Below are 24559 nucleotides of genomic sequence, written 5' to 3'. Positions count from 1 at the left end.
GCCCATTTCAGATTCTGTGTCTCCCTCACTAGCTGCCCCTCCCCCGCTTGTGGTCTGTCTCTCTCTCCTTCAAAAATAAACATTAAAAAAATTTTTTTTTCAAAGAAAGAATGTTGCTAAAAAAATGTTCTGTCTCGGGGCGCCTGGGTGGCGCAGTCGGTTAAGCGTCCGACTTCAGCCAGGTCACGATCTCGCGGTCCGTGAGTTCGAGCCCCGCGTCAGGCTCTGGGCTGATGGCTCGGAGCCTGGAGCCTGTTTCCGATTCTGTGTCTCCCTCTCTCTCTGCCCCTCCCCCGTTCATGCTCTGTCTCTCTCTGTCCCAAAAATAAATAAAAACGTTGAAAAAAAAAAATTAAAAAAAAAAATGTTCTGTCTCAAGCTATAAAAGATTTTCTCTAATATTGAATAAGAGGGGAAATGAGTAACATATGCAATAGAAAAATATGTGTGAGTATAATGAGATATTTTTTAATTACACATTTAAATGAGTATGACATACTTTTATGTCTTACAGGTTATATTAAAAGAGAAAGTAAAAGAACTGAATTTACATGAGGTAAGTTGCGTATAAGTATTTAATCTTTTTTTCAAGTTTATTAATTTATTTTGAGAGAGAGAGAGAGAGAGAGAGAGAGAACGACTGGGGAAGGGTCAGAGAGGGAGGGAGAGAGAGAATCCCAAGCAGGCTCCATGCTGTTAGTGCTGAGCTAGACGTGGGGCTTGATCCCACAAACCATGAGATCGTGGCCTGAACTGAAATCAAGAGTGGATCACAACCAACTGAGCCAGGCCCCCTGTTAAGCGTTTTAATCTTTTCTTGAGCTATTATCTAATAGAAGTGATATGCTTAACTATCTTTATTTTAAGAAGTTAAAAAAATTAGGCTTATTTTTATCAGCCCTTAATAGGATAATTGAAAGTGAGGTCACATAAAAATCAATTGTGAGAAGACATAAGAGAGTAATGTAACTCGGGTGCCTAGGTTGCTCAGTCAGTTAAGTGTCCGACTTCAGCTCAGGTCATGATCTCCCCGTTCGTGGGTTCACACCCTGCATCAGGCTCTGTGCTGACAGCTCAGAGCCTGGAGCCTGCTTCGGATTCTGTGTCTCCCTCTCTCTCTGCCCCTCCCTGCTCACACTCTATCCCTCAAAAATGAATAAACGCTAAAAAAAAATTTTTTTTAAAAGAGTAATATAACTCATATTTTTAATAGAAATGGTGCTGATGTAAGATTTCATAGTAATAAGGATGCTGCATGTTGTCCCTGATATGAGTAGTAGATAGATACAAATTTGTTTTTCTACTCAAGATGAGTTTGCACTACTTTCACTCTTAAAAATGTTCCTAGTAGTTCCTTCATATCAATGGCACAGAAGAGACAATGATTACTTCTTGGGGGTGGGGATTTGGGGAGATGAGGCAAGGGGATAGAATAGAGAAGAACATAAGGGAAGATATGATTCCTTGGGATTGTCTAGTGATGAGGTTGCATGGTTGGCTCCCAGGTGTTCACAACTTTACTGTGCTTTGTAACGTGAATCAAAAGTATGTGTGTATCCTGCTGTACACTTTCATACACATTGTCTATGAGAATTTTAATGTTCATTTATTTTGAGAGGGACAGCACGAGCAGGGGAGGGGCAGAGAGAGAGGGAGAGAGAATCCCAAGCAGGCTCTGCACTGTCAGCACAGAGCCCGATGTGGGGCTCAATCTCAGGGACTGTGAGATCATGACCTGAGCTGAAATCAAGAGTCAGATGCTTAACCGACTGAACCACAAAGGCGCCCCAGAATTCTTTTTCATTTTACTCTTTGTGTCATCTCTGACTACAATCGTTCAGTAGAACCCAGTGATTTTATTTTTAATTTTAGGACCCTTTTCTCTTCCTTTCTGAGTTCTTTAATTTATTTGTAAAGCAAGGAGTTGGAAAGCTGCAAATTGTAATATCTATGTTTTATATAATCTCATTGTGGGGCAGCTACATTGCCCGTCTCTTCAAAAAGAGTTAATTTGTGAAATTGTTTCAATAATAATAAAACAATGATTTCTGTTATCGTCAAACACTTTGAAAATTTCTACTGCGCCTTTGCTATTTCTGCATATTTTTTTTCCTTTTTTTTTTTTAAACTTATTTAAATTCAAGTTAGTTAACATATAGTGTAGCATTGGTTTCAGGAGTAGAACCCAATGATTCATCACTTACATATAACACCCAGTGCTTATTCCATCAAGTGGCCTCCTTAGTACCCACCACCCATTTAGCCCATCATCCCGCCCATCTTCCCTCCAGCAACCCTCAGTTTGTTTTCTGTATTTAAGAGTCTATTGTGGTTTGCCTCCCTCTCTGTTTTTTTGGTTTGTTTTGTTTTTTTTAATGTTTTTATTTATTTTTGAGACAGAGAGAGACAAAGCATGAGCAGGGGAGGAGCAGAGAGAGAGGGAGACACAGAATCCGAAGCAGGCTCCAGGCTCTGAGCTGTCAGCACAGAGCCCGACGCAGGGCTCAAACTCACAGACTGTGAGATCATGACCTGAGTCAAAGTCGGACACCCAACCGACTGAGCCACCCAGGTGCCCCTCCCTCTCTGTTTTATCTTATTTTTCCTTGCCTTCCCCTATGTGCATCTGCTTTGTTTCTCAAGTTCCACATGAGTGAAATCATATGATATTGGTCTTTCCTAAATGACTTAATTCATTTAGCATAATGCCCTCCAGTTCCATCCACATTGTTGGAGATGGTAAGATTTCATTCTTTTCAATTGCCAAGTAATATTCCATTATACATGTATGTGTGTGTATGTATACACACACACACACACCAGTTGGGGTACATGTGCCCCTTCGAATCAGCATTTTTATATCCTTTGGGTAAATACCTAATAGTACAATTGCTGGATCATAGTTCTGTTTTTAGCTTCTTGAGGAACCTCCCTACTGTTCTCCAGAGTGGCTGCGCCAGTTTGCATTCCCACCAACAGTGCAAGAGAGTTCCTTTCTCTTCATCCTCGCCAACACCTTTTGTTTCCTGAGTTGTTAACTTTAGCCATTCTGGCAGGTGTGAGGTGGTATCTCATTGTGGTTTTGATTTGTATTTCCCTGATGATGAGTGATGTTGAGCATCTTTTCATGTGTCTGTCAGCCATCTAGATGTCTTCTTTGGAAAAGTATCTATTCATGCCTTCTGCCCATCTCTTCACTGGATTATTTGTTTTTTGGGTATTGAGTTTGGTAAGTTCTTTATAGATTTTGGATACTAACCCTTTATCCAATATGTCATTTGCAGGTATCTTCTCCCATTCCACTGGAATGGAATCACCTTTTAGTTTTGTTGACTGATTCCTTTGCTGTGCAGGGCTTTTTATCTTGATGAGGTCCCAATAGTTCATCCGCATTTTTTTAACAAAGAGTTGCTGTGTTACAGCATTTTAGACCTAACCTTGGAATAAACCCAAGCATCAATTTGTTTGAATTTTAAATTTTCCCAAAATTAACATAAAGTAATAGAGGATGATCTCTTTTCCATTTGGGGTCTCTTTGATGACCATAAATGGAAAAATTAAATTCTGACATACATTACCCATATTGAATAACCAGGTTCCTCAGGAACGAAGTCTTCCTTATTGGTTTTGACCCATTAGTTTATAATGTATCTTTTATCTTGAATGAGTACACTGTGTTGGTTGCATCATTATATATCAGAGTTAGTATTTCACTTGCACTCACCAATTCCAATTTTGCTAAATTGGACTAAGCTGCTGATCCCCTCTCCCTGTTATTTGAAACTGTAGCTAGGAAAACCTAACCTTGCTCTATATATAGCTTGTTTCCAGAGGCAATCATGTATTTTTTGCAGTTCATTTGGTTTTTTCCAGTTGCATTTCTTGGTGATGAAACTATTTTGTCAGACTTTTATGTGTGTGTGCATTCCTGTAGCCTAATTATACAGTGATGACATAGCTTTGTCCTATGTAAGCACATGGAATTTGATATGGATACTGTTATTAGTGAATAATTAGAATCGTGAAAAATCAAAGACAAGCTAAATGTCCTTCAGTGGTGTAGTGAATAAATAAAACATGATATACCAAAGATTATCTACCAAGAGAGGGGGGAAGGAAGAGAAACCTGATCTAGTGATTCATACAGTGAGGTACTATAAAAGCAGACAAAATTAAGGACTGAGCTCTATCTGTAAATATGTCAATTGGGATAGATCTCTAATGGGATCTGAAAACAAGTTATAAAGTGATATAAATGTTTATATCACATATGTAAACTAAAATAAACACCATATTGTTCATGGATTTATGTGCATACTGCAAGGTGTTTTACTGGGTTTGAGAAGGACACATGATCACATGGGACATGGAGAGAAGAGAAAAAAGATTAGGGGAAGTTGGTCGAAGGGATGTTAGTTTAAAAAAAAATTTTTTTTTAGTGTTTATTTATTTTGAGGGAGAGAGAGACAGAGTGCGAGCAGGGGAGGGGCAGAGAGAGAGGGAGACACAGAATCCGAAAAAGGTTCCAGGCTCCAAGCTGTCAGCACAGAGCCTGACGCAGGGCTCTAACCCACGAACCGCGAGATCATGACCTGAGCCAAAGTCGGACGCTTGACCGACTGAGCCACCCAGGCGCCCCAAAAGTGATGTTAGTTTTATATGTAATGGTCTTAAAGAAGGAAAGTAATATATTACTTTTACAGTAATTTTAGAGTTATCAAATACATAAAACATGTCAGACACTTACTACAGAGACACAAAGGAGCGTAAAATACTAATTTCTGCCCTTAGGCAGTTAACAATCTGGTAGAGAAGACTGTAAACAAGCAAGTCACACTGGGGTGTGCAAAAGGGTGCTGTGTGTTATCTGGGATATATACTGAGAAGTTCTTAAGGGGTCTGATATTGCATAATCACATAGCTACTTCTTGGCTTTTTCTCCCCTAAGGGAGCCTTCCTGGGACCTTACCAACTCAGATGCCCAGACACCACCCCTGCCCCCTCCAGCTTATTAGTTAGCTCTACATCTATGACTGTATCATTTTTATTTAATTTTTTCTACCAGTATAGGGGTCAAGCAACACTTACACTGAGTGAAGCTAAGGAGGTACTATATATATATTCAAAACATAATATATTATCCTTCTACAAAGAAAAATATCCTCTTAATACCCATAGTCTTCCCTGTTTTTATTTCTCCATCTTTTAATAGAGAAACAGATACAGAGAAGGAGATCTCTAAGAGAAACAACAGAACAGTCATGTAAGTGGAGTCCTAAATGACCTCTAATGTCAAGAAAAACATTTTCTTGACATCTAGTGTCGAGAAAAACAGAAAGGTGCTATGGAATCTCTGACATACTGGGGAATGCAGGTCCTGTTAAAGGAGTTGCTAGCACTCAGCTCTAGCTAATTGTTGTCATGGCCATTTGTTGCCAGATCTGGGTTTCTTCAAGAAAAGCTGGAGAGTCTTGGCATTAGTTTACGATCTGCTCCCTATTTGCATTTAGTCTTTGTTCACCACAGTGTCCCCAACTCTAGTTTTTGTTGAGTAGTTGCTTTCTCCATTAAATCTCCTTTGTCAGAAATCAAATGGCCATATTTTGTGACTGTCTTTCTCAGTTCTCCATTCTGTTCCATTGATTTATGCACCCATCCCCTCACCAACACCACAGCTTTATAATAAGTCAAAATAAGACAATAGGATTCCTCCAACTTTATTCTTCTTTTCCAAAACTGTTTTAGCTAGTCTAGTTCCTTGCTCTTCCATTTAAATTGTGGCATCAGCTAGTCTATTTCTACGAAAAAGAAGAAAAAGTCCTCCTGGGATTTTGATTAGTATTGCATCAAATCTGTAAGTCAGGGGAAAATTGGCCTCTTTACCATGTTGAGTCTTATGATCTAAAAACACATTATGTCTTTCCATGTATGTATATACTGATTTATATAAAGCTCTGTTTTTAGGCTTATTATACATTTAGGATTTTTATGTCTTCTTGGTGAATTGATCCCTCTGTCAAGACATAATATCCCTCTTCATCTCTGGCAGTTTTCTTTGCTTTGGAATCTTTGTGTGATATTAGTATAGCACCTCTAGCTTTCTTTTGATTAATGTTTCCATGGCCTGTATTTTTCCATCCTTTTATTTTCAGTCTACCTATAGAATTATATTTGAAGTGAGTTTTCTTATAGATAGCATAAAGTTGGGTCATGATGGGTTTTTTTTAATCCACTTTGCCAATCTTTGTTTTAATTGGTGTGTTTAGACCATTTACATTCAAGGCAGTTATTGATGTTTGTAATTGGGTCTACCATTTTATTACCTGTCTTCTGTTTTTCCCTCTTTCATTCTTGTTTCCCTTTTACTGCCACCCTTGGATTATTTGAAGACTTTTAGTAATCCATTTTTAGTATCTTTTGTGATTTTGGCTTTATCTTTTTTGTGTAATATTTTAGAGAATTACAAAATAAATACACCTGGAACTATTTTTTTAGCACTTCAGTTGGAATGTAGAAACGTTCCACCATGTAGATAGACCCTTTTACCTTTTTCCACTTATGCAGTTGCTATCCTATTACATCTATATACATTGAAAATCCATCTGACAGTGTTATATTTTTTACTTATAACTGTCAAATATATTTTAAAGGATTCTGGAAAGGAAGAATAGTCATAAATACTCAGGTATTTACCATTTCTGTTGCTCTTCATTCCTAATATTCCAAGTTTCCTTCTCTTATTAATGTTTGTATATATATATATGTATATATGTGTGTATATATATATGTATATATGTATGTGTATATATATATGTATATATATATGTATATATGTGTATATATGCATATATATATATAGTCCATGTGTGTGCATATGCTGAGGGGAGGGGCAGAGAGAAAGGAGAGAGAGAATCCCAATCAGGTTCCATCCCATTGGTACAGAGCCTGAACCCATGAACTGTGAGACTGTGACCTGAGCCAAAATCAAGAGTTGGATGCTTAACTGATTGAGCCACCCAGGTGCCCCTTCAAGTTTCCTTCTTCTTCTTCTTTTTTTTAATGTTTATTTAATTTTGAGAGAGAGAGAGAAAGAAAGAGCAGGGGAGCGGCAGAGAGAGAGAGAATCCCAAGCACTCTCCATGCTGTCAGCACAGAACCTGATGCAGGACTCAAGCTCATAAACTGTGAGATCATGACCTGAGCTGAAATCAAGAGTCGGACACTTAACCAACTGAGCCAGCCAGGTGCCCCTTCAAGTTTCCTTTTTTTTTTTTTTTTCTGGGTCATACTTTCTTTTTCTTTTTTTTTTTTCTTTTTTTTTGCACTGTTTTTTTTTTATTTTTTTAAATTTACATCCAAATTAGTTAGCATATAGTACAACAATGATTTCAGGAGTAGATGCTTTAGTGCTCCTTACCCATTTAGCCCATCCCCCCTCCCACAACCCCTCCAGTAACCCTCAGTTTGTTCTCCATATTTATGAGTCTCTTCTGTTTTGTCCCCCTCCTGGTTTTTATATTATTTTTGTTTCCCTTCCCTTATGTTCATCTGTTTTATCTCTTAAAGTCCTCATATGAGTGAAGTCATTTGATTTTTGTCTTTCTCTGACTAATTTCACTTAGCATAATACCCTCCAGTTCCATCCATCATTGCAAATGGTAAGATTTCATTCTTTTTGATTGCCGAGTAATACTCCATTGTATGTATATACCACATTTTCTTTATCCCTTCATCCATCGATGGACATTTGGGCTCTTTCCATACTTTGGCTATTGTTGATAGTGCTGCTATAAACATGGGGGTGCATGTGTCCCTTTGAAACAGCATACCTGTATCCTGTGGATAAACGCCTAATAGTGCAATTGCTGGGTCATAGGGTAGTTCTATTTTTAATTTTTTGAGGAACCTCCATACTGTTTTCCAGAGTGGCTGCACCAGCTTGCATTACCATCAGGTTTCCTTCTTAATGTCATTTACCTTCTATCTGATGAACTTCCTCTAGCATTTCTTTTCGAGCAAATCTGCTGGTTCTGAATTCTACTAGTTTGCCTTCATCTGAGAATGTCTTTATTTCATTTTCATTCCTGAAGGAAGGGCATAGAACTCTAGGTTGACACTTCTTTTCTTTCAGCACTTTTAAAATGTGCCACTCTCAATGAGAAAAAATGAAATATGGCCTTTTGTAGCAACATGGATGGAACTGGAGAGTGTTATGCTAAGTGAAATAAGCCATACAGAGAAAGACAGATACCATATGGTTTCACTCTTATGTGGATCCTGAGAAACTTAACAGAAACCCATGGGGGAGGGGAAGGAAAGAAAAAAAAAAAAGAGGTTAGAGTGGAAGAGAGCCAAAGCATAAGAGACTCTTAAAAACTGAGAACAAACTGAGGGTTGATGGGGGGTGGGAGGGAGGGGAGTGTGGGTGATGGGTATTGAGGAGGGCACCTTTTGGGATGAGCACTGGGTGTTGTATGGAAACCAGTTTGACAATAAACTTCATATATTGAAAAAATAAATAAATAAAAATAAAATGTGCCACTTCTTCTGGCCTTCACCATTACCGATGAGAAATTCAGTCATTCAAGTCATTGATCCTCTATCAGTGTCTTTTTTCTCCAACTGCTTTCAAAGTTTTTTTTTGTCCTTAGTTTTCAATAACTTAATTATGATATATCTGAGCATAGATTTCTTTGGATTTATCCTGTTTGTGGTTTACTCAGCTTCATAAATATGTAGGTTTGACTTTAACCAAGGCTGATTTTCGGCCATTATTCAGATTTTGTTTTTGCATTGCATTTTTTGGGGGGTTGGGGGAAGAGAGAGATGGAGAGAGCTCATGCATGAGTGAGGGAAGAACAGAGAGAGATAGAGAGAGAGAAAGGGAGAATCTTAAGCAGGCTCCACACCGAGCATGGGGGCCTGAAGAGGGGCATGACCTCACGACCATGAGATCATGACCTGGAGCTGAAATCAAGAGTCAGATGCTTAACTGACTGAACCACCCATGTGCCCCCACATTGCACTCTTTCTGTCCTGCCACCCCACCAGAGAAGGCCTCATCTACCTGCTGTGCTTATATGGGTCAATCAGAATATACATAGTTTTGTAGAACCCTGAGTCCACATCCACAATACAGTGGTAGAGCCATCCATGTAGCTTCCAAGTTTGAATAAATTCAGGCCCAACCCCCCTTCCATCAGGTATTGCCTGTACATACAAAAGGGAAAGGACACCCTGCTTCCCTCTGCATCTCGGCACCAGCTGGGAACCTGGCTGCACAAGGACTAGAAAGAGCCATCGGTTTTCTCAGGTCAGGCAGAGGAGTAATGTGTCAGGCACACTCTAGCCCTGCTCTGCCCTGCTTTCCATAAGAAGAGACTACAGAAAGGTTGGACCCATTTGAGTTGCCCCCTATGTAAAGTAAAAAATATCTTTTCCTTCTTCTCCTCACCTCCCCATAGGCTCATCCCCTTCCCTTTGCTCCAGTGAGGAGGTGGCTCTGGCAGTGCAAGTTTTACCACATCCTTGTCTTATATAGAAAGAGATTTAAACCCATTCAGTCTTTCTAGGACTATTGATCCATCTTCTTACATATCACATTCTCGAATTTTACTTTTAAAAATATACAAATATTTGGAGCCCAACTGAGGTTTGTCCAAGGTTTGTTAAAATTGCAAAAATAGTTAAAAACAAACAACAACAAAAATCCAAAGCATGTATAAAGAACTGAAAGTATGTAGGACCCTAGAGATTGAGTGGGTATAGTCCCTCCCTTCCATTAGAGAACACTGGCCCCATAGGAGAGAAGGTCACAAATCAATGAGGCGTGTATAGCAGTGGGCCAAGGATATGAACATATGAGGGCCATGGAAGGGACTGTCCACTGTACTTCATTTGGAACCAGAAAGCTGGACCTTTCCTGAATGGCAGAACCATCTGTAGGTTGCTTTCATAGTTCCCAAAGATTCCAACCTTAAATGACACCTCTGAACTAGAAATGCTGCCTCTGGAATCAGGGTACAAGGCGGCAAGATTACCAAGATGTCTGTTACTTCATATAATTATCTTAAGAGCAAGGGAATTCACATTTTTAAAAACTCATAAGATAGGTATTATTCCTTATTTTGCATTTGTAGAAATCGAGATTTAAGAAAGTTGAGTAGAATGGGTATATTATCCAGCTTCTGAGCATAGAGAAAGAGTGTGACCCTAGCCTTTCCCATGGTGATAACCTCCCCCGACCAGAAAATGCCCTCACACAGAAGCTCCTCCATTCCCTCTCCAGAAGAGGAGAAGAGGAAACGAAAGAAGAAGCATCTAGTGCAGAGCCCCAGTTCCTACTTCATGAATGTGAAATGCCCAGGTTGCTGTAAAATCACCACCACCTTTAACCATGCACAAATAGTAATTTTGTGCGTTAGCTACTTCACTCTCCTCTGCCAACCTACACGAAGAAAAGTAAGACTTAACAGAAGGATGCTCCTTCAGATAAAAGCAGCACTAAAAGCACCCTGAATCAAGACGAGTGGGAAACCATCCCAATAAACACATTTTGGATACAAAACAAAAATAGTGTGGCCCTAGGTGTTTGAGTCTGGAGTCATCACATGCTGTCCCAATTGCCCCCACAGACTTGAAGCTTCTGCTGTTCCCCAACCTGCAAAAAAATTACTTTGGAGCTACTTGACTCAGCTTCCTTCTGCTTTCTGCAGGTGCCATCAGTTAAGAACTTTTCTGACTTTTAACATGTAAAACAAGCAAACTCAAGTATTTATAGACTAACCAGTCAGTAAATGTGTCTTCCTATCCCAGCTTCTGGCAGGGCTAACATTATCATAGTCCATTCTTTGACCTCAAAAAATGAAGAGTGATGAGGAACACTTCCTGTCTCCTTCTATCAGGCCCTAATGTAAAGACCAGACAAAGACGTCACACACGAAAAAAAAAGAGAGAGAGAGAGAGAACTCCAAACCAGTATCTCTTATGAACATAGGAGAAAAAATCCTCAACAAAATACTAGCAAACTAAATCCACCACCATGTAAAAAGAATTATATGCCATAATCAAATGGAATTTATCCCAAGGAATACAAGGTTGGTTTAACAAAGAAAAATCCATCAATGTAATACACCCTATTAACAGAATAAAGGGAGAAAAAAAAAAACCACACCTGGTCACTTCAGTAGATGCAGAGAAAGCCCTTAACAAAATTGAAAATTCTTTCATGATAAAAACACTCATCAAACTAGGAACAGAAGGGAACTTCCTCAACTTGATCTATGGAAAACACAGAGCTAACATCATACTTAATGGTAAAAAACTGAAAGCTTTTTCCCCTAAGACCAGAACAAGACAAGGATGTCTGCTCTTGGCATTTTTATTCAGCATTGTACTGCAGTTGTACTGCATTGTGCTGCAGGGTCTAGCCAGAACAGTCAGGCAAGAAAAAGTAATAAAAGGCATCCAGATTGGAAAGGAAAAAGGAAAACTATTATTTTCAGATGACATGAATTTATAAAAACAGGAAACCCTACAGAATCCACCAAAAATCATGAGAGCTAATAAATGAGTGCAATAAATAAGATCAACATACAAAAACCAGCTGTATTTCTATGCACTGGCAATGAATAATCCAAAAGTGAAATGAAGAAAACTATTCCATTTACACCAACATCAAAAAGAGCAGGTAGGAATTAATTTAACAAAAGCTCAGACTTGTACACTGAAAAGTACAAAATACCATTGAAGGATATTAAAGAAGACCTATGTAAGTGGAAAAACCTACCATGTTTGTGGTTTGGAAGACCTACTATTGATAAAATGGCAATATTCCCCCAAATATTTACAGAATCGACACAATCCCGATCAAAATCACAGCTGCCTTTTTTTTTTTTTTTTGGTGAAAATTGACAAGCAGATCCTAAAATGCACATGAAAATGCAAGAGACCCAGAATAGCTGAAAACAATCTTGCAAAAGGACAGAATTGGAGGAGTCACATCTCCCAATTTTAGAACTTAACACAAAGCCTCAGTTTGAAGACAGTGTGATCCTACCAGTTGGAGAGATGTGCAGATCACTGGAATAGAATTGAGAGTTCAGAAACAAACCTATATGGGGCACCTAGGTGGCTCAGCTGGTTAAGCATCCAACTTTTTGTTTTAGCTTAGCTCATGATTTCACGGTTTATGGGTTCAAGCCCCACATCGGGGCTCTGAGCTGGACAGCATGGAGCCTGCTTGGGATTCTCTCTCTCCCTGTCTCTCTCCCCTCCCCAACTCACACACACTCTTTCTCTCTCTCAAACTTAAAAAAAAAAAAAAAAAAGTTATTTATTTATTTATTTATTTATTTATTTATTTATTTATTTGAGAGAGACAGAGAAAGAGCAGGAGAGGGGCAGAAAGAGAGAGAGACACAGAATCCGAAGCAGGCTCCAGGCTCCAAGCTGTCAGCAGAGAGCCTGACACGGGGCTCGAACTCATGAACCATGAGATCATGACCTGAGCCGAAGTCGGACGCTTAACTGACTGAGCCACCCAGGCACCCCCAAAAAAGTTATTTTAAGAAAAAAAGACAAATGTATACAATTATGGTCAATTGATTTTCAACAAGTGCATCAAGACAATTCAATAAGAAAAGAACAGTTGATTCAACAAATGGTGCTGGGATAACCAAATTGTATAAAATAATGAAGTTAGGGCTCTGCTTCACACCATATATAAAAATTAAAAATGGACCAAAGACCCAGATGTAACAACTAAAATTACAAAACTCTTAGAAATAAACATAGATATAAATTTCCGTGGCTTTGGGTTAAACAATGGTTTCTTAGATATGACACCTAAAGCACAAGCAACCAAAAGAAAAGATAAATTGAACTTCATCAAAATTTAAAAACCCTTATTATCAAGAAAGTAAAAAGGTAACCCACAGGGAGAAAATACTTGGAGATCTTCTATCTGATAAGAGTAGGTAGTATCCACAACATAGAAATAACTGTTACAATTCAGTAAAAAGCCTACAAAATAAAAAGAACTGCAAATATTTTATATCAGCCTTTTTATCCTAACAAGGTCTTTTGTAGAACAAAAGTTTTTTAATTTGATAAAGTCCATTTTATTTACTTTTTTCCTTCAATTGCTTATGCTTTAGGGGTGATATCACGCTTTTGGTGATAGCCAGCTATGGATGTCCAATTGCCCCGGCACCATTTGTTGAAAAGGTTGTCCTGCCATTGAAATGCTTTTTTGCACCTTTGTCAAAATCAGTTGGCTATCTGATAAGGAATTGTATCTAGAATATATAAAGAACTCCTACAACCCGTAAAAAGAAAAATAACCCAACAAAAAACGTGGACAAAGAATTTTGAACAGACATTTCTCCAAAGAAGATATACAACAGGCCGATAAGCACATCATTAGTCATTAGGAAAGTGCAAATCAAAACCACAATGAGATTACCGCTTCATACCATCTAAGATAGTTATAATCAAAAAGACAATAAAAATTACCTGATGATATGGAGAAATTGGAACCCTCATACACTGCTGGTGGGAATGTGAAATGATGTAGCCATTCTGGGAAACAAACAATTTAGTAATTCCTCAAAAAGTTAAATACAGAATTACCATATGACCTAGCAATTACTCCTAGATATATACCCAGAGAATTGAAAACTCCTGTTACTTGTTTAGAGTAGAGCAACATTATTCATAATAGCTAAAAGGTAGAAACAATCCAAGTAACCATCAACTAATGAATGGATAAACAAATATAGTATATCCATACTACTATTTAGCCATAAAAGTAAATATTGATTCATGATACAACATGAATAAACTTTGAAGGCATTTTGCTAAATGAAAGAAGGCAGACAAAAAAGACCACTTATTGTATGATACCATTTCATGATTCCATTCCATTCTGGAAATGACCGGAATAGACAAATCCATCAAGACAGAAAGTTGTAAGTGATTGCCAGGGACTGCGAGAAGGGGGAATGGGGAGTGACTGTTTATGGGTGTGGGCTTTGGGAGCATGGAATGAAATGTTCTGGAATTAGATAGTGGTGATGGTTGCACAACTCTGTGAGTATACTAAAAAATGCTGAATTGTATACTTTAAAGGGATGAATATTATGTGAAATATACCTCCATTTTTAAAAAGGTATGGGAAGTTACAATGGAGAAGCAGTTTGTTGTTGAAATACTGTAGAGTGCAAAATAGGACCTGTAAAGTTGTAAAATTAGTTTGGCCCTTCATGGAACTTCTGAAAAGTCAGATCGGAGGCTTTTCTCTTCATGACTGCCCTTGCTTTTGGTTACCTTTGGCACTTAACATGTCAGAATTTAACCTTTTTTTCCTTACAGGTGACTATGGTTTTAGAATTTGTTTAACAACATAATAGCACATTATAACCATTAATTGTAACTCCATTTTAAAAAGGCTACACATCTAATTTTGGATCCTAGAAAAATAAGCAAATTAAAATTGAGTGACTCGGGGCGTCAGTTAAGCGTCCGACTTCAGCCAGGTCACGATCTCGTGGTCCGTGAGTTCGAGCCCCGCGTCAGGCTCTGGGCTGATGGCTCAGAGCCTGGAGCCTGTTTCCGATTCTGTGTCTCCCTCTCTCTCTGCCCTTCCCCCGTTCATGCTCTCTCTCTCTCTGTCCCAAAAATAAATAAACGTTGAAAAAAAAATTTTTTTTAATTTAAAAATTGAGTGGCTTGTCCAACTTCTTGCCCTTTGGTAGGATCAGTGCTGAATCTCCACAGGGCAGAGCCAGCAGTCCTGACCCTGTTTCCCTCCCTGTGCTGGGAAGAAAGCTGGGCCTTCCCAGAATGCCTACCAGATGGGAACATCATTTCTTCTTTTAAGCAGAAGCCCAAAAAATCACCCCCAAGGCTGGAACTGCTACTTTCTCACCTTTACCCACACAGCTCGTTCTCAGCCTTCCTGCAGAAGTCAAAAATGGGCTTAAAAATAGTGTTCCCGTCATGAAATTTAAACATAAATAAAAACAACTGGTATTGGTAGACTGCCTTACTGCCTCCTCAGCCCTGTCCCCAGTCTGAACTGATGACAGTGGGGCAGGTAGTGTCCCCACTCTACAGATGAAGGAACAGAGCTTGAGAGGCCACATGATGACAGAGGTCCCCACAGCTAGTGGGTGTCTGAGCCAAGGCCAGCTGTCTGTCCTTCCTCCTCCCCTGCTCTCCTGCTGTCTCCATGGTAAGGCTGAATCTTGATAAGACAGTTACCATTCTCCTCCTGTGAAGATCCTATCTGCTGTGTACAAGGCTTCTGAGAGCTCCCCAGAGAAGGGTGTTGGAAAACTGAGATTCACAGCACTGGCCACAGGGCACCAAGAGCCACGTGGCCTATCACATAACGTAAGAAGACACTGGGCTACACATTATAGGTTAAGAAACAGGCAACAGGGAGGCCGTGTCAGCTGGATGGACAAGAAATGGTGACGGTTGAATCAGGATCCCTGGAGATGGACAGGGAAACAAGCAGGGAGGAGTTCAGCCTTTGGGCAGGAGACAAGTAGGACAGCAGCACATCAGTGCAACAGACCTGGGTCCTCAGCCAGGTCCGGCCACTCACCAGGGTGGCTCCAAGCCTCAGTTTTCTTGCCTGTGAAGTGGGTATATGCAACACTTGATGTCTCTGGACGCTGCTGTGTGCCCAAGGAGTAGTGGTTGGAAGTGAAGGCCTCTTTCCAGGCAGTGGAGCCTAGCCACCTGTCAGAGAGTGAGCCTGGCCCCGTCTGTGTATTTTCGTAAGTTTAACTATTAGAGACTCTTGAATAACTTTATATATGACAAAGACGTTGACAAGGCAGCCCATAAGTGAGGGACCCCAGGGACTGTGAGAAGCACGTCACCACAGGCTGTGCCATGTAGTTTATAGCGTCTACATTGTGAAAACCAAAGGAGGGCTCCAGGGCCTGGCCCGGGGCATGAGCACTCCCCTCAGGGGCCGTGCTGCTGAGCGGGCAGAGCATTCCCTGGCGAAGCCAGCCCCTCACCCACCCAGGACAACTGCTTTATGTTTAGCCTGTCTACTGAGAATAAGCCAAGTCAGACTCTTCTGACTACTGAAGTAAAGGAAGCTGCTTCTTGCTTTCTGTCTTCTCCTGTCTGCCCTCCATCTTGAAGATGTGTGACAGGAAGAGCAGGAGACTCTTCAGAAGACCTCGCCCATTCAAGCCTGCTTCTTTCACTTAAGGAGTTGTGGGACCTTGTAAGTCCCTTCAAATGGCTGGCTTCGGGGGGCCTGCACTTTACTTTGGGGCCTGGGAGAGTATTTAGCACTCTGCTTCATGTGTGCAATTGTCTTTCAGCTCTGTGCAGTGTGTCTAGAAGACTTCAAGCCTCGAGATGAGTTGGGCATTTGTCCATGTAAGCATGCCTTTCACAGAAAGTGAGTATTGGTATGGAATTATTTTTTTTAATGTTTGGTTTTTGAGAGAGAGCAAGCGAGCAAGGGGGGAGGGGCAGAGGGAGAGAGAGGGAGACACAGAATCCGAAGCAGGCTCCAGGCTCTGAGCTGTCAGCACAGAGCCCGACGCGGGGCTCGAACTCACCCAGTGGCGAGATCATGAGCCAAAGTTGGACGCTTAACTGACTGAGCCACGCAGGTGCCCCTGGTGTGGAATTATTTAAAGGGACCTGAATTTGAGGCACGTTGAGCCACTTACTTGTGGGTTTAGAGCAGTGCCAGACAAGCCGGACAGCTTCATCATTAGTCTACAATGCAGCAAGCTCAACGCACCCTATGGAGTGAGGTGCGTGCGTGCACGTGTGTGTGTGTACATACGTGACATCAGGAGGGACCGGGGTGGCGGAACATGACTGCCAGGCAGGACTTTGGGCAGAGGGCCAAATAAGCCCACACCTCCTTAGAGCTGAGGCTACGAACAGCTGCTTTAAATGGAATTTTCCAACGAGAGCTTCTATTCCTAAAAACTTAAAACCAGTTATTTTAAATCAAAATAAATAAAGTATGAATGTAAGTGGGAGTGTGAAGCCATCTCCTATGCCAACATACTAATATTCCCTCTTCTCTCACAATTTTTTGTTTTCATTTCTATTAAAAACTTTTATTTCTCCTACTTCCCACCACCCTCCTCAGTGTACTTTATCCTTTAAGAAGTCATGGATGATTCGAGGGTATAGCATGCTGTGGCTGATTCGTATCACCTTTTAGAAGATTAGAGGCTTTGATTTCTCCAGAGGGTAAAAGGCATTCTCCACCTGCTGGTGGAGCTGCTTGGGATCTGAGTGTTCACACCAGCCCCTGGCTAGAGGGGCAGATGTGTTTAACCCATGAGGCATCTGGCAGGGGGCACCATAAGCCTGGGACTGACATCTTCCTCCTGTGTTGTCTCATCCTGCAGGTGCCTTATTAAGTGGCTCGAGGTTCGTAAAGTATGTCCACTGTGCAACATGCCAGTTCTGCAGCTGGCCCAGCTGCACAGTAAGCAGGACCGTGGACCCCCGCAGGGGCCCCTGCCCGGGGCAGAGAACATCGTATAGCTCCCCCAAGGACCAAACTGCTGTGGGATCCGACATCCATATGGAGCCAGGAGGAACACAAGCGGTCTCTGCGTTGGCTGCTCTACCTGGGGCACCAGCTGCCACTTCCTTTGCCTCATGAAGAACTCGGGCCAGCTACGCTGGGAAGCCAGACTGCTGGGTCTTGTGACAACCAAAGCACGCTGACACTACCCCATGCCAAGAGAAGAGGAGTGGATGATGGCTAAGCCTTCCGGTTACGTTCAAGAAATTTCATGAGGGTCTCTTGCTGACGCCATTACTCTGTCTCCCAGATACTTTTCTCCATGTCAAGGTGAATCTTTATCAAGCAGAAGGGAAGATAGGATTGTTAGAGAAGGGAACTGAGGGCAGGTGTTTAAAGCCCCCTCACCCACCCCCCACCCTGTGGACAGATGAGCTTCTATGCAGACCGTGCATGCTTTTGCAGCAGCAGACCCTCCTGGCAGTCCCTGAGCCAAGTAAAACCAGCGGTGACCTCAGCTGAAGCCCGACTGGTTGCCAGTGATTGGTGAGGCAGTGCCAACAAGGCTTTTCACATTATGTTCCTTTGATAAGGTCATCTTGGAACCCAGGGGCTTTGGTTACCACAGAGCAGCAGTGCCCCCTCGCCACTCCTTCTCCCTCAAGTTCATGACACTTGCTTATCAAATCATCTAAACACATTAGATGCGCTTGGAAAGGCTTGGTCAGAAGTCATTTCCTCTTATTCTTGCCCGCCCCCCCAAACTCCCCAGTGAAGCCCAGCCAGGCCGCCCATCTGGAGCCCCAGCAGGGGATGTGCTGTCCGTGTGTGACCCAGGGAGCCTCAGGGTGCTGCCCACCCCCATACAGTGGGGTTCCAGTGCAGCTGCTGGTCTTAGCCCACTGCCTCAGTAAGGAGCTGCTGTGAGCCTCTCAGATGGCTCCCAAGGGGAGCTTCTTCCTGAGAATGGCCAGTCTTCCCGGCCCTGCTGAGACGAGAGGATGCTGACTCCCTTGCCTCTCTCCACTCCTTCCGTTTCCTTCCCTCTCCTGCCCTGTGTTTCTACTTAAGAGAAAATGCCTGTCATTGGCTTTTTAACAATTTGAAGCATCCCAAATAAGATCTTTCTGTAATTCTGAAGCGAGGGATCCACTTGAAATTGTAAATAGTTTCAGGAAGCTCCCGTAGGGCTGTTCACCCATTGGTGTGTGCCTCAGTATTCAGACTTGCGATAAGTAAGTTAAAGTGTCTTTATAGGAGAGAAATGCATGCTGCTCTTTGGCTCTTTCTGTCCAACTTTTCTAGAAATGACTGAAGAGTCCATTCGGATTCATGAATACTGTATAAATTTGCCATCTGAAGTGGCTTTGGGTCAGATAGAAAGTTCTTTTCCACGGCACTGCTTTCCACCTCCTTCTGTTATAGGGTGGACTCTTCGTCAAGAGCTTTGCCTCTGCTCCATTCCCCAGGTGTGAGTGAGGACAGTTTCTTATTGGAAATGTGGTCTGCATGGTATGGAGAGAGAATGGAGGAAGCTTTACTACTCTGTTCATGGCATGTCTCCAGGGATTTTTTTCTGGATTCGTCTCTACCATCTTAGAATGGGAGACAGAACCTGTCCTTGGCTCAGATGGCTGGGGTCAGATGAGGAAAATTCCCATTAGCCTAGGAAAGTGCTGGACAAAATCCAGTTTGGAAAATTACAAATCCAGTTGGTCAGAATTGGCTGTTTCCTCCTTGTGACCTATTCATGTCATGCCAACTGGCTGCTTCAACAGGGCAAGGAAGTGTGGGGTATTTTTATATGAAAGCCTTTGCCTGTTGGGCATCCTTGAAAAGAGATTTTCATGCGCTCCTACTTTCACCATTTCTGCGTTGTGTTGGTAGCACAATGGAGTTGAATACTGCAAAGCACCCAGTTTACAGTGAAATGTTTCCAGTGACCAGTGTCAAAAGTAGGTCTGCTTCTAGACTAGCCTCAGTTGTGGCCAACACCCACCATTCCCCATGGGATGGCTTGGGACAGATCTCACCTTGTTACGAGGTTCCAACAGGAAAGAGAATTTTTCCCCTGAAGGGAGGAATTCGCATGCTCTAAAAACTGCAAATGATTTCAGCTCACAGCTTTGGCAAGATTATAACTCATCAGTTGCAGCTTTTTTCTGTCCCTGTATGTGTGGGTAGATTAGTTCATTTCCCTGTCACAGGAAGGGCAAGTTGATATGGTTGGTGCATAGTTCCAGCCATTGGAGGAAAGCGCCAGAATGCCGTGCACTCTCCATTGGGCACCAACCCCCACGAGGTGCCACTAACGTGACCTCCACACCTGTGAATGCGGAGGGCCTTTTAAATGCCACCCTTTCACCAGGGTGGGGCTGGATATGGAGTGGTGAATATTCACTCTGCTCGCCATCTCCTTTCTTGGCTCGGTGTCCCACTGCAGCTCAGCCAGTGTCACCCAGAGTAGTAGTTCCTGCCACTCTTAGCAAGACAACCTGAATGCACCTGCTCCCCACACCTGGGTCCTCCTCCAGGACTCTGTGCTGCACTGTCATTATTGCCAATGGCCAGGGCTTAATTTACATCTTCAATTCTGATTAAAACACAGTTGTCTGTGGACAAGGTTAAATCTTCATCTGAACTTTTTAAAGAATGAGTTAAGGATCCCCTAATACTCTTGGCACAGGCTCACACCTTACACTGAGGCCACCCTGGCCACATCTATCTTTTGTTAGGAAGTTGTTGGTGATCTTTTGTTAATCTATAGACACGTGGGGCCTTTGGTCTGCTCTTGGGCCACTGGGGGGGTGATATAGCAGGTTTTGGTTTTGTTTTGTTTTGTTTTGTTTTTTACTTTGTCTTGCTGTGTCTAAGCAGCTCAAAGATCGGATGTTACTTGTATGCTGTGGGTTAAAAGAATGTAACTCAGCCCCAACTGAACTCCATGGGTGGCTGCATCATTATCTAGTTGTTGCTAGGAGTACAGCTGAATTCAGGTGGCTTTAGAAACAGGGAACAAAACCAGCCTGACTTGATTCCTGATTAAGTAGGCATAAGACCTTGTCATCTGCCGCTTCTCTCTGCCACAGTGTGATGTGGTTGGGCCTGTCCCTGGCAGGTGAGGTCCTCATAGCCTGTGTCCACCAAGGCAGGGAGCTGGACTAGACAGAAATGGCCAGATGCGAGTAGATGGCCCACAGGGAAGTCTAAGCTGAGGAATACAGGGAACATTCCATCATTGCCAGATAGCCTGTTCTTAACACATCTTGACAAAATTAAGATCCTTTGCCCCAGTGCCAAGTCCCTTGGACCCATTAGAGGACTAATTTGTACCTTTCCACAGCCCCACTCCAAAGCCTGCCACCTCTGTGGCCTGGTCTTGCTCTGCTAAGCTATTCTGAACTGTAGTAGTTTTTCTGAAAGTCTGAGAATTATGAAATGAACACAGGGAGGATCTGGACAGAAAAAGTGCTGAGTGAGTTTAATCATCCCTTGCCCTTCACCAGCCATGTGTCTTTATGCAAGTTAGCCTCCCGAAGCGGATTTCCTTCTCTGCCCTCTAAGAATTGTAGTGACATTTTTGCTGGCTCTCATGAGGACCATACATGTCCAAAGCCTGTTGGGCAGTAGGCCTGGGGTTGTGGAAGTTCCTAATTATAGGCAGGATCATGCCAGTCACATAGGGCTCCTCTGTAGCTCAGGTAGCAACAAAACCTCAGCAAGAGCCTCCTGAGATACAGGAGCTCCCTTGGGGTAGGGCCTGCGTTTACCTGGGTCCCTTCCTTTTCCTCTCCTGATCTTGCCAGTCACCTCCATCTGTCTCTGCCCATGGTGCTCCTTGGCAGCTATTCCATAAATTTTTGAATAGGTAATCCCTTCATATAATTCACAAATCACGAGTCTTCCTTGCATCCCTGACCTAGCGAGCCCAACTTATTGCCCCTTGAACACCCGCTGTGTTCCACTATGTTCCATGTAGATCCTTCCAGTGACCATTTGTGCATAAACAGGGATTACACACATGTATATATAACTCTTCTCTTTTACTCATGTGATACCAGACCAGTATATCCAAGGAGCATTCCTATTCATGGGGGAAGAGCCATCTCAGAAGTCTGAATATTTGTACAAGGTGAGCCCATAATTGGAGGATGTCTTTGCAATCACATTCCCTTTTGAATAAGGTATTTTTTATTGATTGCAGCATACTAAAATTCTAGTTTTCCATACAAAGCAGAAATAGCAATCCCTCCCTGACCCTTACCACACACTCAGATAATATGAGAGCACCACCAGTTTCCAGACTGCACAAGGACAGTCTGGTCTGTGACAGGACACCCAACAGCAGGCTCTGCTGTGTTGCTGAGAACAGCAATGCAGGCCTCTCGTCCAGGTCCAACAGCCTTTACACCCCCCTGGTCCCCATCCAACCCCATCCGATGGGGTGATGTCTGGCTACAACTGTCATTTCTTAGGCGAGTTCTTGTGTTTCTGAGGCAGGAGTCTGATAAGCAGCAGCAACTGAAGCCTGAGGCATCCTTCTGTTTGGGGGACAGATGTCTCAGATGACGCTAAGCAGGTAGGTGGACAGTCTCCTCAAGACTAACCATAGATACACACACTTCAGTGTCCGTCTTCAAGGTCCTGGCTCTGCTCCCTTTCCCTCCCCACTCTTTATGCACACATTAAAAAGAAAATGCTTGCCACAGAATTTTTTCCATTCGACAACAGAAATCTTTTAAGAAAAAAAATGTCTTACAAAGCTGCTTCTTCCAGGCAGCCCTAGGGGGAGGGGCATGGACTCCTACATTGGTTCTCACCCCCCTCCCTGGCTTCCTGCCTCCCAGAGCAGCAGCCCAGCGCTTTCCTTGGATTAAAAGTGCAATTTAGGCCCCTAACCTGAAACTTGGATTGTATGTGAAATGCCACCCTTCTGTCACCTGAGTATCTGGCCCTGGGTTAGAATGTCTTTCACATCAGCTATTACGAGTTTCTTAAGTAAAAGAGATGAATGTGTCTAAATTCACAATGTCTAAATTCTGGTGAAATCTGCAGTTGTTAACTGGAAGTGGTTCTTTAGTAGGTAATATTAATGAAAGATCCCCCATGCCACGGACTGTGCTTCCACTTGAGTGGGAATATCACAAGAAAAATAGAGGGGCTTGTTCAGTAAGTTTGTCTTTGTCCGGTTCAGCTTTAGAGCCCAACTTTGCAAAATGCTAATAGTTTGGTTCCACTTTCAGACCGAGCACTGCACCCTTGCTTACCAATCCAGTGCTCACTTCTGTGGCTCTCAGGTCACGGAGAACACCCTCCCTGCTCCAGGGACATGGACCTAGAATGTGGTCCCCGCCAAGGTCAAGGGACCAGTCTGTACTTGGTGAAGCTCCTCTCAGCTCCCTGTGCCTGCATGTAGGGCCAGCTGCACACTGTCCCTCCCAGGCCATGCTACAGCAGGTGGGTAGGTGGGGCCGGTGTTAGGGAAGCTCCTCCTGGAGAGAGCCTGGTCTTCCAAGAGTGTTCCTCATAACTGTCGTCTCTGGGTTTCTTGACATCATTGCAAGGAAGGAGGGGAGTAGTTTAGTCCTGTAGTTTAGCCCACTGGGGTTTACTCACTAGATCTTGTATAACTCCCTCAAAAAAAAAAAAAAAAAAAAGGTTTATGAAACTCTGAGCCTCAGGTTTCATAGACGTGTTTGTACACTAAGAATTCTGCAGCAGAATATTTTTAAACATCCGCAGTTTTTTGTAAGCTATATTTTTGTATATTTAATTGCTATTTTAAAATTTTAATGCATTTTTGGCTAATTACTCCTGTTTTAAAAACAAAACATGCATGTAATTGACTTAAATGTAAATAAAAAGCAGGTTTTGAAAATACTTTGTGCCGAGCATGTACCCTTCAACTCAGAGGGGCCTGAGATCACCTACACCCCTCTTGAGCCTGTGTAGCAATGGAAAGTCAAGGTAAGTGGCTCTGATCAAAATGAGCTGGTCACCAGCAACATGTGATTGTGATGAAGGAGCTTCGGGCCTGCACCCCCATGGGGTGGGGAGCAGGTCAGAGGTGAGGAGCAGAGCACCAGGCCACAGCGAGGGAGGAGGTGGCCAAGACCCCACCTGCCCACCTGGCCTCAGCCCTGCAGATGCCACGGGACACACCAGCTGTCTCACAAACTCGGGAGCTAGCGCCCAGGGGGGTTGAGGTGGTGGAACTAGCCCACCCCGCCCCCCACCTCTCTAGCTGCATCTCAGGCTTGGAAATACCAACTATTCTGTCAGGAGGGAAAAAACACACCTAGACTCCAAAGTCCCCCTGTGGTGACTGCTGTTTCTCCTCACCGCCACTCACGAGAAGCCCTGCAGGTCAGCTTTGGCTCCGCAGCTTGGGGGAAACTGGCCCCCTCAAGGCCATCTGTGACCCTGCAACAAATCTGGACCACTTCTTAAACCTCCTCTGAATGCAGGTGCCTGAAGAGCTCCTCTCCCTCAGCCCCTTCTCAGACTATGCTCTGCAGCCTTTTCCTTCTCTTTCCATCTAGTTATTCTCCCTCTACCTCCATCTTCACTAAATTCCCACCTAGATAGGCATCATTTGCAGGTCTGTAATCTCCAACCCAAATATTCAGCTGCCTTTTCGGTATCAAGACCTGGCAATCCAAAACCAAGCCTTCCCAACAAGCCTGGGTGCCTCACTGGGACTCCCTCCCCACTATCCAGTCACCGCATCCCAGCCCTCTAAGCCTTCGTCTACTGCTCCAATCTTGGCTTAGGCCACCTTCCTTTCCCACCTGGGTCCTAACCACAGCCACCCCACACGTGCACATACTGCCTCCAGTGGAGGCGGGGGGTGGGGGGGGGGCCTCGCCAACTCACGGAGGGCAGACTGGAAGGGACGCTGCTGAGACGGCAGTAGCTTACACCAGGGGCTGGCAGTGGTGCCAGGGGGTGGGAGTTTACATGCATCTCACAAGCCAGAGGTAGCAAAGTGGCAGTAAACTGGGATCAGGCTCGGAAGAGAATGTGAGC

The 24559-nt window shown here is 42.9% G+C and overlaps 1 protein-coding gene across 4 annotated transcripts in view; it reads left to right on the top strand.

The window, feature by feature from the left end:
* Positions 1–23237, top strand: part of RNF24 (ring finger protein 24) — a 79119-nt gene extending 55882 nt beyond the window's left edge. For all 4 annotated transcript variants that reach the window (XM_047069029.1, XM_047069031.1, XM_047069030.1 and 1 more), the window contains 3 exons: positions 515–556; positions 16353–16432; positions 17409–23237. In XM_047069029.1, the coding sequence (XP_046924985.1) occupies positions 515–556; positions 16353–16432; positions 17409–17547 (261 nt within the window). In that variant the 3' untranslated portion in view covers positions 17548–23237. The remainder of the gene's footprint in view (positions 1–514; positions 557–16352; positions 16433–17408) is intronic.
* The last annotated feature ends 1322 nt before the right edge of the window (positions 23238–24559 follow it).

The sequence above is a fragment of the Lynx rufus genome, unplaced genomic scaffold, assembly GCF_022079265.1.
Source record: "Lynx rufus isolate CCGP_SWC_20201006 ecotype Redwood Valley unplaced genomic scaffold, mLynRuf1.p SCAF_8, whole genome shotgun sequence".
Lineage (NCBI taxonomy): Eukaryota > Metazoa > Chordata > Mammalia > Carnivora > Felidae > Lynx > Lynx rufus.
This window is presented reverse-complemented; position numbering and strand designations above follow the sequence as displayed.